The sequence below is a fragment of the Pholcus phalangioides genome, unplaced genomic scaffold (assembly GCF_987345545.1).
Source record: "Pholcus phalangioides strain wild (caught in Gottingen) unplaced genomic scaffold, Ppha-v1.0 ptg000004l_1, whole genome shotgun sequence".
Taxonomy (NCBI): Eukaryota; Metazoa; Arthropoda; class Arachnida; order Araneae; family Pholcidae; genus Pholcus; species Pholcus phalangioides.
In genome coordinates this window covers 36,114,344-36,134,562 of record NW_028301597.1, presented here as the reverse complement: position 1 = coordinate 36,134,562, position 20,219 = coordinate 36,114,344, and the positions used below count along the sequence as shown (strand labels likewise).

Here is a 20,219-nt window from a genome sequence, read left to right as displayed (position 1 = left end):
TCAGTTGCAGATGAAAGAAGCACTCCCTCGAAGAAATTGATTGAAAAATGTTCTCCATCTCGTCTATTTCCTTCTTTTCTCCATACCGCGAACACGGTTTCTTCCCCCCCCCCCCCCTCCCCTTCTTTCCCAATATACATATTATTTCCAAGTTTTTAGCGATAGCGTTTAAGAAGTTGAAACAACTGGAAATGGGGGTGTGTGTAAGAGAGAACTTCCTCTCCTTCTCTTTCTCTACATTTTGTTTTCGGAATCAGTTATTAGAGGTTTACCAGCGAAATCTGTCTCATGCATACTCAACCCATGGCCCGCGTGCCGAATGTGGACCTCGGTCATCTTATGTGGCCCGTGACAAATAACTAAACCTCTCGAGTGGCCCATGAAGATTATCAAATCACTTAGTTTTCAGATTACTAAAAGTGACCCATGACACGTTTCCAGATCACTCAAGTGACCCACGGCACTCCCCCAGTTCATTTGAGTGGCTCATTTGTAGATTACTGAAGTGGTTGGTGGCACATTTCCAGATCACTCAAGTGGCCCGCAGCATGCTTATAGAGAGACTCACAGCGCACTTAAAAATCACTTAAGCAGCTCGCGACATATTTACAGTTGACGTGTGGCCCGCGACACATTTACAGCTGACGTGTGGCCCGCGACACATTTACAGCTTACTTATGCACCCCGCGACACATTTACAACTAACTTAAGTGGCCCGCAGCACATTTACAATCAAACTTACGCGGCCCGCAGCACATTTTTAGATCACCTGAGTAGCTCGAAGCACATTCCAAGTGACCCGTGACGTGTCTCCCAACCAATGAAGTGGCCAGCACACTCTCCAAAAGATTGACTACCACCGTTAATCTACTTGATAACTTCCTGATCAAAGCTCGAAAATTTTAATGACCTTCTTGACCAAAACTCCTGAATAATTCCTGAAATATGCTGTAATTTGAATAGCTGTCTTCATGGGGAGAACGACGCGATCGATTCGATACTTGCGAGCACGGGGCAAGGGAGCCGCTGCTATAAATCTTTGCTAACTTTCCCGACACAACCCTGCCTCTTTTGAGGTAGCGGAAGTAAGTTACTTTGCATCAGTCCGGGGTTGTGAGCGATTCTACTTATCTATCTACTGTGATTCGAAATCTTAACCTTCAAAAAAAAATTTTATGTTTGTTTTTTTCCCTTTATTTTTACCGATTATTTGCACACTTGCTAACACCTTTAGAAAATACTTCGCATTTTCCCTGACAATTTTTTCAGTTTCCGTAATCTATACATGTGAAATTGATTTTCCGAGAGTATGTGTGTCTGTTATTCCTATACAATGATTTGTCGCTTCTTTAACGCTGCCAAGTATGCATATTGAGAAAACCCGGGCAGCGCCGGGTATTATAGCTAGTTAAATATGATTTTTATTTCATTTTTATGTCTGATTTATTCGAGACGCTTCATCGATATTGATGTCTCATCAATTTCCAATATACATTCTATACTAACGTTGTAAAATGGCAATTGAATTGTTCCTCGCATAATCAGATATTGTGTTGCGCAGACTGTGCGTGGTAAATGCATTGTCTAAAAATCCATTATACTGTTATATTATGTTATTATTCATTACACTGCATATTCTCTTCCTCTATTTTTTTTTTTTTTTTTTTTTTTGGTATTTTACATCTTTTAGTGTCATTTTAGTACAAAGTATCGCGCTTTTTTTTCATGCAGAAAGAGTTCATTCCTTGTCGGTGTCATTTTGTTTTTGAGAGCTGCTGAAATTTTACGCGTTCAAAGATTTATAAAAAAATCACGCCATTTAAAATCATTGAGGAAATCGGAAATAAAATTCAAGATAACAACTACTCAACTCTGCTGAGCGAGATTTTATAGACATGGGCGGAAAATGTCTATATCAATTACAACTGAGCCGACTGATCTACGTATGTATATGCATATATAGGGTGCATAGCCAACTCCTCGCACCGCAAATTTCCCTAGGGCCGTTGATCCTAGAGGGGGTATACTTCCAGTTAGAAAAAAGTATCCAAATAACGCGCGTAGACCGCAGATGCGCCATTTGTATCGACAAGGCTTGTGTAGCTATTAAAATTTTAAAAAAGTTAACTTTTTATACGGATATCTACGCTCAAAAGGCTAATTAGAAAGTTGCTGCCATGTCTCTCCTGATAAAGATTATCTAGGGGCGATTCCATGACTTCCCCTTGCGGCATTTTACTGACGAACCGTTAATCCTAGAGGCATACTTTCAAACTTTCAATCAGGAAAAGTATTACAATTAAGAAAATTATTAAAGTCTAAAATTAACTTTTTTATATTTATTTATTTATCACACAACCCAGTAGGCAAGATTGCACTTACACTGGTAAGATTCAAAACTAAAGCATAAGAAAACATAAATCAAATAGAAAAGCACTTCGTAAAGTTAAAATCGTCCAAGGAAGAAACGAATCCAGCATAAGGGGCAGAAACGAGGTCACGTGGAAGGTTTTTCCACAGTCTAGCTGAGCGGCATCTAAAGCCACAAAAATAGCGGTCGCATCTGGCCACTGGAATTTTCAGGAGGTTAGGTCGTATGTACTAGATTTCGAAAAAAGAGTCATCGGAAGACAAATATACCATATTGTGTACCAGTTTTTAGCACATAATTAGGTCAGCTCGAGCCCTCCTCCACTCCAAGTATCCAGTATCTCGAGTCTCTCTTAGTATAGTGAAGCGCTAGTAAAAGCGCTTTGGGGACTCTCTATGAGTAATATGTCTTTAATTTTGTATGGATACCACACCTACGAGCAGTATTCAAGAATCGGTCGGACATATGGCACAGAAGTAGAGACGGCACTGCTTACAGTAGTAGAGAAATGCAACGTCTACCATAGAAGCTTCTACGGCCCAGAAGCGCAGATTTCACTACTACTCACCATGTCATCGAAAACCCTATTCGAATGGTGTTGCACTGTCTTTCCTGAAAACAAAACAAAAAAAATCCCGAGGTTTCCAAACGCAATATTCGCTGAGATATTTGAATTCAAAAATCACTGAGAAAAGGTGAGAAAGAACAGCATAAGTAAAGTAAAGAAGCGTTGTCCGTTAGTTTATGCTGTTTATTCCCGAATTTACTCTTTGGATTCACAATTGAATTAATTAACTAATTTTTAATTCAAACATCCCATTTTTTTCCATTTTCTCCGGAATGTGAGTTCAAATACCTCATCAAATATTGCAGTTGCAATATCAGTATCTCAGATCATCAATATCAGTATCAGTATCTGAAATCTGCAGTTGCAGTATCTCAGCAAAACATTGACTTTTTTCCAGTTGGCCTCAAGAGAGACAGGGCAATAACTTTTTAAGTTAGAAGACAGGGGGGGGCCGTATAAAATTTTAGATTTTTTTATTTTATGTCACACTATATTTTTTACATCCGAAAGTGGTGCAGAGTGATTTATAACACATTTTGAGCATTTCTCAAATTAGAACCACACCTCTACGATGAACGGTTCATTAGATAAAGGTCGAATACGGACTCACACGGATCACACCCTGTACAATTAGCTAAAAAAAAAGCTGTCATACTAACGAAACACGTAGGTTCTAAAATGCTGACTCCTCTCCGGGTCAATCACGAGAAAAAGGCTACGTTGATCTTGAGATATGTTTGATGCCCGAGATGTTTATATTTGCTGTAGTTAGGCTATGAGATATTAGCTCGACGATCCGGGATCTCCTGGGGATAAGGCTAATACGTGAAAATTATGAAAAAGTCTAGCTGCCATGGGAAATTACTGTAGGGGGTGACAAATAGCGCGAGAAGAAAACAGAATCGCTGCAATTACACGTCAATATATTCCGTTACCTGGATCGAATTTCCAGAAATCTTTGAGAGGGAGGTTAGCACTCCTCCCGCCGAGCACATAGATTCTTTTCCGGCCGATCTCCTCTGAAACACATACGGCGTGCTTGGATCTCGAACTTGGGGCCGGACACCCCGATGTGATTTGTACGGAAGCCCACATTTTCTAATATTCTCTGCAAAAAACAAATAAATGAATAAAAATAATGTAGAAAAATAATATTAAAACTAATTTTTTGTTTTAAATTGAATAAATTTTATTAAACCGTCACAAAAAAAAAACAAAAAACAATGACATGAAATATCTTCTGAAAACACATCACTATTTTTTTAATAGACAGGGTGATCCTAAATTCATGAGACAAACTTTAAGAGGTTGTAAAAGACACCTAAACAAGCATTTTTGATTATAGAATGTGCGGTGGAATCGTAATAGCAAAGGCGATGGAGAGTGTTTCTAGAGAGTGCGCAACAGCACTTCACCAAAAACAAATATCATGTTTTTCCGACTGATTTGCTGCGATATGTGCGAGGGATTCCATACCAGGGTTCATAAGCACATTCGGATTGGAGTTTTGTTTCTTATTGGTGCAAAACGAAAGGTTATGCTGCGCCAAGCAATGATCAAGCGGTACAATAATTTGTGGTGTAATTTGCGTTACCCGGGTTGCACCTTTAGGCTGCGCTCATAGTGGAGCGAAGAGGTACGAGTTAAAAGAATTGCGACTAGGAAGAAAAAATGCATAGGGGGGGGGTGGAGGAAGAGGATAGAGAAAATGGCTGGAGGGGTCCTGAACTGTCAGGATGTGATGATGACGATCCCTCCGCAGAAGAAGGAAAGAAAAGAAAGGGAGAAACGGACCACAATCAGCAGATAGCAAAAAACCAGCGGATCCAGGTGAAAACAAACGTGTTTGTTCAAACCGCGCACCTCGTTGAGTGGCCTCTTTCGCCTCGTTTCTTGAGTATCTGTGATGTTAAACAAAATAATACAATTATTTTCGTCGCTAGTTTCTATTACGCACTCCCGCACCTCTTGCTCGCCGCGCTATGTGTACGGCCTTAGAGGACAAATAAATAAACCTTAGAGGAGAAGTATTATATACCTCCTCTAAGGTTGCACCATATGAGAAGGCTTTCCACATTACAATACACCCTCGAAAGGTTGATTGCACATATTGCAGCAAATCCGTCAGAAAAATATGATAGGCTATTTGCTTTTGGTGAAGTGGTGTTGTGCATTCTCTAACAACACCCTCTACCGCCATTGCTGGTTGCGATTCGACTGTTCATTCTATTGTTTAGGTGTCTTATATCAAGTTTGTCTCATGAATTTAGAATCACCCTAAATTGAAAATTCATTGTAATAAGAGATTTGAACGAATCAACTGGCATCATAGACCACATTCATACATACCAAGAAATTTTAGAATGCGTTCATATATACGCTAAATGATTTAGAACATACATGCTTAACCCATGGCCCGCCGGCAAAATGTGGCTCACGACCTTAAACCAAATTTTTATAAAATTAACTAATCGGCACATTCCAAAATCACCTGTGTGACCTGGGACGCTGTTTTCCAGAATTTATGAAAGAAATTATTGTTTTCGAATATGTGGGGGGAGGGGGCAAAAAACGAGACCAGTGCGACCGCATCTGTCACACACCCCTAAAGGCGGTTCTGGATAAACGACACAACGTTAGAGAACCACTGATATAGGAAGCATTTTGCTCGTCTTACAGCATATAAAGAAAGAAGTTGGCCTCTCAGCTCCAATACGGAGCGGAATATTTTATCATCAGTTGAAACCAAAGCCCGTTGCTAAAGCGATCAATGAATGGGGGGTTCTTCGGCAACAGCAATGAATCTTCGGGAAAACAAGTGATTAGTTATACTTTTTTATTTTCTCTCCTTATACCAACGAACTCCCAAGGACGCAGCAGATGTTTCCGAAAATGCAGCTGATGGCAATTTTCCAAATCGAACGGACGTGCCCCGAAAATAACCTCAAACGATTCTTTATAAAGGGGCTCATTTGCATAATGCAAAAAAAACATACGTGGCTAATAAAACAAATGTTTTCTTCAGAATCAAATGGAGGAAAAAGGCATAAAAATAATCACCCTCAAAGAACGCGAAGCACTTAAAACAATCGACCACGGATTTCGAATTTATGGGCATCAGGCGATTGATTTCTCAAATTATTAAAATATTTCGGGTGAAAACCAAAAAAATGCGTTGTGATAAATCAGTATAGACCTAGAATTAGCTTTTGTTTCTTAGGAAAATTCTCGTTTCGAACGTAGTAAGCCTCACGAGGGCCATAAGCACTAGACCTTTGTGGGACTCAGGCCAAGATAGTTTCCGACATGGTTCAGCTCTGCCCCCCCCTCCTGCATACATTCTACAATCCCGCATATACGGGACGTTAGGCAACCCTAGCCCGGCCGCTGTGGTGGTCGAGTGGTCATAGTGACGGACTCGCATCGCGGGGACCCGGGTTCGAGTCACCACAGTGGTGGTCGGCTGAAGTTGGTTTTCTGTCGTTCCCAACTTCGAGGCGCAAATGCGAGCCGATCTCCCCGTTAAAAAGTCTCGCCACAGAGAGCAACAGTCCTACAAACAGTACAAATATTCAGTCACTACACATCACTCACTTCACTTCTGAGATATAGATGGCAGCACTGAAAAAGCATACACAACACTAGATACGAACTCAGACTGTTAGGTACACACACTTACAATTCCGGCACAACTCACTAGGTAGTCAATTGCCTATAGCGATAGACCTGAATTATGCTCGGTTTAAAAAAAATACGGTTCAAAATATGGCCCGCAGGCCAAATGTGGAACTCGGAGTCATCTGATGTAGCCCGCGACAAATAACCAAACCACTCAAAAGGCTCACGAAAGATTATCGAATCACTTAAGTTGCCAGAGGTACATTTCCAGATTATTTCAGTGGCTCTCGTGGCACAATTCCAGATCTCTAACGCTGCCAACTGTGCATATCTAGATCACTTAAGTGATCTGCACCCCAAGCACATTTCCAAATCACTTGAGCGACCCGCGGCACACCACACGTCCAGTTCATTCAAGTGGCCCACCTCACATTTAGAGTTCACTTAAGTGGCGCTCGTGGCATTTTTATAGATAATTCTAATGGTTTCTTGGTACATTTCTAGATCATTTAAATCACTTGAAACGCATTTCCAGATCACTCAAATTGCCCGCGGCTAAATTCAAGATCACTCAAGCCGGCCAACCGGCGAACATTCAGATCACCCGAGTGTCTGGAGGCACATTTCTAGATAACTCAAGTGACCCGCACTCCCCAAAAAGTTGAGTAACTTTGCTTTAAGTTATTGGCAAGCATTGAAATATCCAGAGGAGAGAATTTTTTTGTGGGGTTATACATATTAAGAAAATCAGTTACCCTGAAAGCTATTACATGACAATATATATATACATATATATCAATTAAAAAAAATATGGGATGTTGCACTTGAGAAAAAGGAGTATATTTATGATTTACTTATAGATTCGATTCGAAAAATTTAAAAATGTAATTTATTGTTTGCCAAATTACTTTTCTATCATAGTTAAAGAATGCGCAGCAACATGTGCCCCCTATTCATGGGTATTTCCCTCGAAAATGCAAGCGCCAAAAATCTTTCTTGCTTGGCTTGTCAAAGAATAGTAGTCACGTGTACCTTTGAGCCATTCTGTTGGTAATTATAGAAACTTATGAACAGCTCACTAGTGAAAACCGAATGTTTAGAAGTTGCTTAGAGAAGCATCAATGCCGAAACGAGCTCAAAATATAAAATGTCTTTACTTGATAAATATAAGAAAACTCATGTTGCTTGAGAGCAACACTACTGAACCACACATGCACCTAGTCCACATTCCTCGGCGAACCTGACGTAAAGTGTGTTTCTGTGTAATGCTTGTTGTGCGCAGTGCTTCCATCTGCCATCAATTTTTCTAATTGATAAGTGAAGTGTAATGATTGAATAATTGTGTCGTTGTAGGCCTGTTGCTCTCAGTGGCAAGACTCTTTTTAACGGGGAGATCGGCTCGCATTCGCGTGAGAGCACAACACTGCCAAATATAGGGTTAAAGTTATTGAAAATATTAGATCCAAAAATATTGAGGCTCAAGCCCAATATTTCTACAAGGGATTATTTATGGAGATGGTGGGAAAATAAAATATATTGTGGGGATGGCCTACTAGGCCCAATACAATTTTACGCCGATGCTGCTGAGTCAGTATTCGAATTATTTTTGCATAAAAAGAATGAGGAAGGCGCCAAAATCATCAAGGTTTTCCATAAAATCCAGCAGAGTTGGAATTTCTATGCATACACAGTATTATCAAAACAAGGTGAAGTGCATTCGGGACAGAGAAAAAATGGGATCATCATATTTTTTGCTAGAACCATTTTTGATAGGTTTTCTAGATTTCAAAAATGAAAACACAAGACACACGTTCGTTATGACTACTTTACAGCACACCAACTCCGGTCTTATATCGCCATACGGCAATTTCCAACCAGTGGAGTTGGATGGGAAATGGAGGCTCCATCCATCGGTGGTCGCCCCAGCCTCGGTAGGTAAAGAACTTGCCAATGGGTGTCCGTTATCAAGAGCTAATACTGCAATGGTTCCCAAACTTTTTGTTCCCTCGTCCATTTTCGTAAGAAATGTCTTTTTCCTCATCGTTCCCCCAACCCATAGGATTCTATGTTATACCCGTAAATCTACTGCCCCCAGGATCATTCTATCACCCCTAGGGTGCGATAATGCCCACTGGGAAACATTGCTGTACTGTAAAATACGACTTTGAAAACGCTTCTGAAAAATGTGCCGTTTTGAAAAGAAAAAAAAATCCCTTATCGCAGGTAGGAAAATTGTTTTTTTATATGTTCCCCTTTGAATAAAAAAAAAAGCCTAACTGAATGAACAAGTTGGGCATGTCCTACCCCTTTTAGTATAAGTGACTAATATTGCGATTTCTACCAGAAATATATTTCCCGTATGAATAAACCCAGTTGCGTAATCCGACAAAGCTCACATCCTCCAAATGGCAAAAAAATTATTAGATTTTCAAATTAGATAAAATAAAGATACGTATGGTGATATATATCCTCTTATTGTGCGCTTCCCTATTACTTGCATTTTTACAAGAATTCCCGTTCATGCGTTGATAACTAATAAGCAAAGAAAAAAACTTTTCTCAACACGAGAATTTTTTATTTTATATTTTTCAAAATACCGAACCTCTGAAAACCCACATTATGATAACATTAAAATGTCTTCTAAATTAATAAAACACCGAACACTGAATACCACGAGATATGTTAATATCAGAAAAATTATTTTTCTAATCAGCAGGTGAACGTAAAACGGTGAAAATTTCACCATCCGGAAATTTCGCATCATTCCGGAAGCTCCATTAGTAACACCGATAAGAATAACTGCTCGACTTGAGCGCAGAAGCAAACAGTAGCAATTTTGGCAACGACTGTGAAAAGTAGCCCCGGGAGGCCAATTTCCAGCCCGGGCAAAAAAACAAAAAAAAAAAAACAAATTCGAAATAATCCCACACGTTGATTCAATAATTCAAAAGGAAATTAAAAAGATACCTTTGCTTGTGGAGAGAAAAGGGAAATGTATTTTATATATAAAACAAGAACGAAATTAAAGAGTCTCGAGAGATGGAGGTTGTTTAGAGATGACATTTTTATTTCTTAAACTGAAATATTGATTGCCGTAAGAGGGAGAAAAATCGCGTTTTTTGGCAATCGGAGCTGGACCTCATCTGAGAAAATTGTAGAGTTTATTGAAAGTTTTTTCCTGAGTTGATGATGACTCAAGCCACTTTGAGTGATATTTAGTGGGTCACAAGTCACAATGAAAACTATAAACAGGGTGCATAGGTAACAGGGCGTATGTCATTTTACTGACGAATTGTTGGGACTAGAGGAATGCTTCCAATTAGAAAAAGTATCCAAATAACGTGTTGTAATCAGATGCCTTGTGTAAGGGGTTGTATAGTTACTGAAATGAAAAAAATAACTCCTTATACCGTCCCCCGAGCCAAAAAACCAAGTTAGAAAGTTGTTGCCCTGTGTCTCCTGATGCCAACAAAAAATATTCCACGTTTCTAAGCGCTATATTTGCTGAGATATTCGAATTGGAAAAACTGAGGAAAGTTACGAAAAAACAGCATTAAATGCGTATAAAACGGTTTTCCCTCATTTTCAATGCTGTTTTTTGCTAACTCTCCTCCGTTTTTGAACTTTTTTTTTATTGAATCACGTGAAAATACGGGAATTTGGAAACACTGGACGTATGATGATCATCGAAATAATGGCTAAAATTAATTAAGGTTGTTTTCGTTTAGGAGGTGTAGAAGGTATGCTTCTGGTGTACCCCCGTCCCGCCAATAAGGGCATTCGGGTTAAAGTTGTGTAGATTCAACGCCGCCATCCTGCTCAGTGCATACTCCGACAGGAGGTATATAAGGTATGTTCCGGAATTTCAGGCTTTGGCCAGCCAGTTCGCGAAGTGGCTGGAGAACCCTGGCCAAAGTCCGAAAGGAATATACATGATTCGGGGTCATCGTCACTTGGCGTATTTTTTCGTGATAATTACACTATGTTATGAAAGTTTATGGACTCTTGTTTTTTCGGTAGTTTTGTAAAACAAGGTGTAATGTGTGCAATGAAATTTTTCCACCGAAAAGAAAATCATTTTTTCAATAATATAAAGAGCATTTTTCATAAAATAATAAAAATTGCATTTGTAATCGTTAATTAATCGTAAATTACGATTTCAATTATAATCGTAAATTACGCGTCCCAAAAGTTTATGGAAACTATTGAATGTATTCGAATTTGAAACGTGTAATTGTGACACAAGGCTTGACCTATAAATGCAGTAAGACGGAATAAGGGGAGAGAGAATCTTTTGTTTGCAAGACGGCAAAATCGACGTAGCTTTCTGTGGACGAGATTAATAAAATTTTGAGATTGAAATTGCAAAGTAAGCCAATTTTGAATATTTTTCAAAGGCTTTAAATCTTTGCAAGAGCATAATTTATCACGTTATAGCCAGAAAGACGCCTTACCATCCAAAATCAGGTTTTGGAAAACCTCGATATACGACTTCACACGATGACAAGTTGATAAAAAGAATGGTATCTACCCACGTGATGTTTATTTGTGGAATTGCTCGACCCTCCGTTTGAATATATCGTCAGATATGAATAGAAGAATATGAATATGAAGAATTTAAAAAAAAAAACTGGTGTCATGGTTCATATGAAAATTGTCCGTCAACTAGCCCTCTCAACGCACCAAATTTAAACACACAACACACTACATTTCGAGAAGTGTTAGAATGGGTTCGAAACCACGTAGCTTACGGAGACAAATAGATCGGTGTTGTTTTCAGTGACGAAAAGTGACTTAGATGGTCCCGATGCATATGCAAGGTATGTCACCATTTTTGAGTGAAAAGCTACGCCCATACTTCAGCCAGTACATGGAATATAAGGTTCTGTGATGATAATGGGTGGCCTCAACATTTATGGACACGCATCTTTAGCAATCTTAGCATCTTTTTCCGTTTTTGAATTTTTTTTATTGAATTACGTGAAAATACCGGAATGTTTTCCGGAAACACGGGACGTATGATGATCATCGAAATAATGGCTAAAATTAATTCAGGATTTTTTCGTTTAGGAGGTGTAGAAGATATGCTTCTGGTGTACCCCCGTCCCGCCAATAAGGGCATCCGGGACATTATCACGTTATAACCAGAAAGACGCCTTACCACCCAAAATCACGTTTTGGAAAACCACCGGACGCACAAAAATACATAAAGAGTCTGGAAAATCATTTCATGCACTTGCATTTTATTTAAATTTTAAGAGGAATATGTTTTTTTTTCCTTTCAAATGAGTTGTTGAATGTAAATCACATGTGGTCTGTGATACAATAGTTTTTACTCCTTCATGCATTTATTTTCATTCGTCTGAAAAACTTTTTCGAAATTCCATAAACTTTTGGGACATGGTGTATGTTCATGTTAGCCACTATGGCAACCCATCCTATCGCAGTCGCGATGCGGTAATCCTTTTTTTTTTCTTCTTCAAAATTTGACAGAAAAAACTACTTGTTCAGTGCCGTCTTAACGCATGGACCAACTCGGGCATGGCCGGGGGGCCTCAAGAGAAAAAGGGGCCTCACAAAAATGCGATCTTGTTGAAATTTTCGAGAGTAAGCGTGTAAATTTGTAAGCCAGCATTTTTAGACTGTTAGGGCCTCAGAAAAATCATTTGGCTCGGGATCCCATGATGCTCTTAAGACAGCGCTGTATATGTCTAAATCAGCGGTTCTCAACCGGTGCTCCGCGGAGCTCTTGGGGCTCCTTGTGCACTCTCCAGGGGCTCCTCGGCCGCTCGAGAAAAATTAAAAAAAACAGTAAAATTAAAAAAAAAATTATAAATAATTTTAAATAGTAAAAATAAATCAGTAACTTTGATGAATAATTTATAAATTGGCCTACACGGGGCTCCGCCATAGAATTTTTTTACTTAAAAGGGCTCTGCGCGCGAGTCAAAAAAAGGTTGAGAACCCTGGTCTATATTTTATTATACATAAAAAAATAGGTTTTTTTTCCTCTTTTTTTCTCTCGTAACACGGAGCTAATCCACTACAGCTACTATATGTAGCCATGTATAAAGTGTTTAGAAATGCGATGAAGAAAAATGGATTTGAGGTCTACTGAACCGTCTTACATCAGCACATCGAAGATTGGCCAGGGATATCCAGCTGTCTCGAAGCCAACCGTCACCATAGCGGTGGTCGGCTGAAGTTGGTTTTCTGTGGTTCCCAACTTCAGGGAGCGAATGCGAGTCGATCTTCCCTTTAAAAAGTCTCGCCACAGAGAGCAACAGATCTATAAACGGTACAAATGTTTCAATCGAAAGAAAGAAAAGAAAGATCTCCAGCTACTGCGCGAGTGGTTTTAGTGGTTGCCAACTTCGTGGAGCAAGTGCGAGCCGATCTCCCCGTTAAAAAGTCCCACCATAGAGAACATCATTCATATAACGATGCAATTATTCAATCATAGTTAGAAAAAATAGATGGCAGATGGGGGCAGTACTGTAACAAGCATTACACAGAAATAAACTTCACGTCAGATTCGTAACACGGACACGCGCATTCCAACGTGTACCAATTCGTTAGAAGTTCCGCAGAGGAATATGGATGAGGTGCATGTGGGCTTCAGTAGCCACTTCGCGAGTTGGCCGGCCAAAACCCGAAAAGCTTCTGCAAATCGTACTATGGCCAAAACTCAAGTTCGAATTCGTGAAGTGCCGGTGATTTCGTGAATCGGTCGCGATTCGGGCTTTGCCAGTAACATCTATACAAACAAAATGGGTAATGGTACTGTTTTACTGCAGGACGTCTCCTCTCAGGAGACTGGGACGAAAGCTCGTAGTGTAATTAAGAAAAAATGCGTAAAATGAGTATAGCTTCATCCCATATATAGATATCACACTCCCCTAATATTAAATTTTACTTCACGGAATATAGAAAAACGTTATAACGTTATTCATGTTAGAAAGTGATCTCGTTACTGTAGTCGAATTCAGCTAAATTCGTGCAAAGAACCTAGAGAAAAGTCGTGTCACGCACAAATTTTTGTTCACTATTAGTAACATACGAAAATGGAGACAGATCCTATTTTCCAAATACAAAATCTCCTTGACCTTCTACTAATGGGAAAAAAAGCCCGAGGATACAACATCAATATTCTTTGCACATGCGAGGCTCGCATTAATGCCATTTACAAACTTCTCTAGAGGAGGACTCTCTCGCATGCAATATATTTACCGTTATCTCTTTAGGTTATCTGAGCTACAAGGAACAATGCGCGCTATTGAAAAAACTCATAATGGAAGCTTTCATCTCTCTTACACAAAAGGAAGTCCGATTTAAAACATAGTTCACTGTTCATTGTTAGTGATATCGGTTGGAAAGACGTATCGAGGGGGAAATAGTTATTATTTATTTCAGTAAATTCCCATACAGTGTGACGACGACAAAACGTTATCGTGTTACTCGAAGGGATACGAAATCTTTTCACTTAATGGATACTGTGTTTATTTCGTTTTCTTATTGAGCGCTATATGTATTTGTGACTGCAATAGGCAAAATAGGCAGAGATTTATTGCACAAAAATTCCCAATAGAGATAAGCAATGTAAAATATAAGGCAGTGAAATAATCAGCGAACACGATAAGCTTTATTTGAAGAATTCAGGCACATAACTTCCGAACATGAAGACTTTTAACATTACTATTGGAAAAAAATAAAAGATTGTTCTCCAATTGTTTATTGGTTATATAGGTGTTGAAGGTGGGGAAAAAAATAGTTTTCTTTTCATGCCCTCCTATAACAATTCCTATAATTCCCTGTAGAGCAGTTTTTATCAATATTTTCAGCTACGTAACTTTTCCAAAAAAAAAAAAAATTATGATAAGAAACAATTATCGTACATACATTATCGAAACATACTCGAGTGCCACCTGGCAGTTGAGTGGTTAGGGAACTAGCTTCTCACTGTGCAGGTCTGGGTTCGGGCATGGATGTCTACTAATGTAACACTAACAAATTCCCTGGACGGATTCCCTTGGGAATACGTGAGGATCACGTTATTTAAAAAAAATTATAGTTGCGGCACAAAATTTTGTGAAAGCTTTGAACAAATTTTATCGCATTTAGACAGTCATGGTATGTTTATTCAATGCAAACATGTCTCATTTTCAAAAAGGTCTCTTCGCGTTCTCCTAAAGTCATTCTTCCTCTTTTTCGAGGCTTAGTTCGTCCTGGACTGGAGTATGCTGTAAGGTTTTGGAGACCATACCTACAGAGGGACATAGACTTGGTTGAAGGGGTGCAGAGAAGAGCTACGCGTGCCCTTATTGGCACACAGGGCTTGAGTTATGAAGAAAGACTTCATTTTTTGAATATGTTTACATTGGATGAACGCAGGTGTCGAGGAGATATGATCGAAGTGTTCAAAATTTTCAATGGGATGGATAGGATGGACCATGAACTTTTAGTACACCGCCAATCGACTGCTTTTACAAGGGGACACCAGTATCGATTGGTGAGGGACAATGCAAGGTTATGGTGTCGCAGGGAATTTTTCTCCAATAGGGTTGTTAATAAATGGAATAGCTTACCCCCGGAGGTAGTAAATTGTAACACAATTGACACGTTTAAAAAGAAATACGATAAACATGTTGGGGTAAATCGAGAAGCTATCCATTCTTAGAATAAGACAACCATAAGTATTCTTTATGGGCATTGTATAATATTTTTTCATGTGTATATAGTGTTTGTAATTTGTGTTAATTGCATTTTTAATTGGGTTGCTGTATTTTTGAAACATATGACAACCATATTTTTATGGGCATCTTTTTATCAGCCACCTCGTTGGGCATTTTGCCTGTTGTGGCGTTGTATTTGTATTTGTATTTGTATTTGAGAGAAACGTCTCATTTTTTACCCAGGGTTTCTTTTAAAATACTATAAGTGATTTAATTTAATTTTCAATTAACAAAAATAACCAGAAATTTCGAGAGAACCACGGGACACAGTCTGAGAAACACTACCCCAGAGATTTGAAACTAAAACTCTAATTATAACACACTATTTTAATCCGCATTATTTTAAAACATCTTTTTCCACTAGTTTTTATAGGCACTAACACTAATTATCAATCTAATAAAGCAGTCCAATTATTTCCGGCTAAAAATTTAGGAAGAACAATTCAAACTGAAAAAAAAATTTTGCACATTTTCGATTCATGGTAAAATTACTTGTACAGTATATGAATATAAATCCGAACACTAACTAAATTATGTATATGTTTTTAATATGCTTTTAAAATTTTTCATCATTGATGTTTTTATTAGAGAAGTTCCATCAATAGCTAACAATTCTAGCAATTTATAGATTTATAATTATTATCAAACTTTTTATATGCTTACTAATAAACATCCTGTATAAATAGACCTATGCTTAACAAACACCAGGCCACCAAATAATCATTTTGTAGCCTTGCAGGAATGTTTGTGCGTACTTTGTCTATTTGTTATGGTTTATTTACGCATGCTTCTCATACGAAAATACACCTTAGCCGCCGCCCCCCCCCCAAAAAAAAAAAAAATCTGTCCCAGAGGATTTCATGAGAGTGGTCTCATCTTAACCTTATACGTATATGGAAGGTATAGACCTCCCTCAACAGTCTTGAAGCTTCGGCCTACCAGGTAGGGCGAGTGGTTAGGAAGGACTTAATGGCATCATGCATGAAACAAAATAATGTCTAAAACATCGTATAAGATGATGAATTGGAGTGGCCTTTAGGTCTGGAGAAGAAGTGCACAGAACATCTGCCCAAAGGCTCCTGGTGGTGCAAGTACTGGAGGAGGAGAGCTACCCTCACAATATGGGCGGAGATAAGGGGGGGGGGCATGGGAGGCATTGTCCCCCCCCCCCCCCAGCGTCAAAGGTGCAGTAGACTGATACAAATACAAATACAACGCCACAACAGGCAAACTGCCCAACGAGGTGGCTGACTTAAGACCATCATGGATCCCCGAGCCATTTTTTGGAGGCCCTCCCTACTACTGCTACACCACACATGCACCCCGCCCACACCACACCCCAACCCCGCGGGACCCCCAACTAATCGGTACATGCGGGAATGTGCGTGTACGTGTAGTGAAACCTGACGTGAAGTTTTTTTTTCTCTCTGTAATGCTTGTTACGTGTAGTGCTGCTATCTGCCACCAGTTTCTCTAACTATGAGTGAAGTGTTATGATTGAATGATTTATCGTTGTAGGACTGTTGCTCTCTGTGGCGAGACTTTTTAACGGGGAGATCGGCTCGCATTTGCGCCTTGAAGTTGGGAACCACAGAAAACCAACTTCAGCCGACCACCTAATCTAATTTATATGTGTATATATGAATTGACATCATCATCATCGTGCCCCCCCCCCCATACTTTCAATTCTATCTCCACCTATGCTTCACAAAATGTGATTAAATGACTGATATAAAAATGGAATAACTTAAATCCTTCTTGAAACAATTTAGTCCTCTTCCAAAAAAATTGCTGGCTGCGGCCCTGTGGTGCTGTTACTGCGACCATGGCGCTCCTCCTCCTAATCAGAACATGGCCCACCGCTCTGTCTCAACGAAAAGATATAAGCAGGAGGTCTAAGACCTTTGCCATGCTGGAAATAAGGCCATGGCCCGGCACACAATGAGAGAGGTTGATAGATCTCTAGCATGAAGGGCCCACTCTGATGTATCTTATTTTTAAACTATAAACTTTTGCGATCAATAAAGGAGTAATTCAAAAATCTTCGCAGTAACACACAGGGCCGTCATTTCAACTTTTTCCAGGGGGGGGGCAAAGCACATGTACTCAATGTATGTATGTATATATATATTTGTACATATATATATTATATATACCATTTTAGTGTATTTTCAAAAGCCCTGCCTCCCTAAATGACGGGCCTGGGCAGTAATGTTTTTAACCCGTGGTCCGTGAGTACTTGAGTACGAGGTCCACGGCATCATTTTCATTTAGTACCATTGCATGAATGACACATTTTGTGCTGTGAAGTTGCACATTTACTATTATTCTTACCTACTCTGTTTTCTTATTATTATTACCATTTATTCAATTCTTTATGATATGAAAATTGTAAAACAAAAATTATTTTGGATTTTATGGGGGGGGGGGGTGTCGAAATTGACCTTCTGACGCTATGGGGGGTGGGGAGTGTGGTTCACGAAGCATTGACTGGCACCACAATGGGTTCGCGGTGCATTGACGTTCACTACAGGAGGGGGTCTGTCCGTTATCTCTCAGAGATAGAAAGCGGGGATGTCAGGTCCTTCAATGTTCGATGTACAGGGGGTCCACGACATCAGAAGGTTTTGGGAAATGGGAAACACTAATCTGGGGTACTATCAATACACCCTCCCCCAATTCAAGAATATGAGGATCTTTAATAATAGATCTATGGAGACCTATTATCTATAATAATAGATCTATGGGGAGGGCGCCTAAGTGGACTAAAGTCACAGCGGAAAACTTGGGTAATAAGTGGTCAAGAGAATTAGGCAAGAATTCGAAAAAGGTGGTCCATATGTGCAGAACCGACAAAAAGAAAAGATTGGGGGAGGGGAAGGATGGCTGAAAATCGCCATCCATCCATCCCGTATATACGGGACTCAAGCCCGTACACACACGAGGCGGAATGGTGCTTTGCTTTTATTTGTATATTCATGGATTATTGGGGGGAGGGCGGCTCACATAGCCTCAGCTCTCCAGGTTCCAGCACCTATGCATGTGTGAGTGTGTGACTAACTAATGCGTAAGACATATATTTTTCACATGACCTGTCTGTATCGATATGATTTCAATTAAAACCATGTATGATTTCAAGCTAATGATTTTCTTTAGTCTAAATGCTATACGCAATCAATGTGTTAAATATGAGATTTTACGTCCTGGTGATGAGTATGGTGATGCTTGCAAATAGAAGTATCGGGCCACAAACTATTCATGTACTAGGATTCAAAACGCCTCAGCCAGTCACTGATTCCAGCCACATTAAAAAAGCAATAAAAATAGATAACAACATATTCGATTATTAAACATTATGTGCATGCACTTCATTTATATTTAACGAGAAACGTACCTATTTAAAAGACGTGTGGCAAATAAAAATCCACTTAGAAATCAGTTGTCGGGGTAACACCAACGAGACCACAGACGCTTCATTACTCTGATAATATGTAGGAGAACTTCATTCACTAAAAGATGAGATGTTTTTTTACTTTCGATATTGTCGCGGTGCTCTTTCTCGAAAGCATATGCAATACGTGACTCTTCAGAACCGACAACACACTATGAAATTCAAGCGCTGAAATGGATCCATCTGCACGTCTCACCGATACATGGGATTCCCAATATTTTTCCGTAGCCTTTGGAAGTGAAATGTGGATGCGAGCATTAAAGAGGACAGCGTTAAAACATGAGAAACAACCTCTCTCTCTCACTCTTCTCTGGCAGAACCAACGTTTTTTCCTCTCTCTTTTTACTTCTTTTATTTACTTTTCTTTTTCCTCCATTCTGGGGCTCCTCTCGGCGTTCCCTTGCTTTTCGAAAAATCAATAAAAACACGCTCAGCAATGCCAAAGCTTACACGCACACATACACACACACACACACGGATATTAGGATACTGGAAAAGGGGGGAAACATACAAGTCTGTTCGAGTTAGGCTTAGGTTGCGTTATAAGACTGGGTGGGCGGCGAAATGGGGAAAAAGTTGGTGTAATGCGCCATCTATCGGCCGAAAATGTGGTAATATTGAGCTTTAACGTAGCCGTAAAAATAGGTAATATATAACATTCGTGGATGGGGTGGAGAGGGGGGGAGGGAGGCAGTTCGACTGCGAACGGGGAGATAGATGGACGTGAAATTTAGTAGTTTTGGGTTGATGGCACTGAAAGGGTTACCATGGGAGTAGGGCGAAATGAAATGAATGATGAATAATGAAAAGAGTTGGGCTGAGTTTATTTATTATGTGGGGAAATAGTGAAGTGAGATTACGTGTGTCGTGTTGTAATTATGTAATAAAATGAAAATCTACATTATACGGTATGGTTATTATGCACGCGGGACGTTTGTTGGCGTGGAACCAACAAACGGTAGCGTAAATGCTACGGTAAATGTGATAAACCAAATTTTTTTCGCGACAACCGGTTATTATGCATATTCGCTGACAATTTTGGTGAGTATGATAAATTTCCCTAAACTTATCACTTTCACCTGCAATTATGCATAATACCCAAGCGTCGTTGGTGAAAATGATAAATCATACTAAATACATCACACTGGCCGGTTATTATGCATAATTGTCATTTCATGTAGGTAAATATTATTGGTTTCATCGCTGTGATAAGATTTATTATTTGAATGGCCATATTTGTGAGCCTGAACCTGATATAATGAACTCTGATTTAACGAATTTTTCCGAACATAACTGGACATAACCTAATTGGGTTTATTTACAAGGAATTATTACATACATGTAATGTTTGGGTGTAAATAAACCCAAAAATATGAAGAGAACAACAGCTAGACGAGTTTCGGAACTATATCAAGCTCTTTCTTCAGTAGCTAAGAAAAATGAAAAGATAGCAAAAAGGCAAAAACTTCACATAATAAA

The 20,219-nt window shown here is 39.3% G+C and overlaps 1 protein-coding gene across 1 annotated transcript in view; it reads right to left on the bottom strand.

Annotated features, from left to right (window-relative positions):
• Positions 1-19,263, bottom strand: part of LOC149087353 (uncharacterized) — a 51,556-nt gene extending 32,293 nt beyond the window's left edge. Inside the window, exons 1-2 of the mRNA XM_089231421.1 lie at positions 18,684-19,263; positions 3,875-4,047 (exon numbers count right to left, since the gene is read on the bottom strand). Coding sequence (XP_089087547.1) covers positions 3,875-4,034 — 160 coding nt within the window. The 5' untranslated portion in view covers positions 4,035-4,047; positions 18,684-19,263. The remainder of the gene's footprint in view (positions 1-3,874; positions 4,048-18,683) is intronic.
• Between the last annotated feature and the right edge of the window lie 956 nt (positions 19,264-20,219).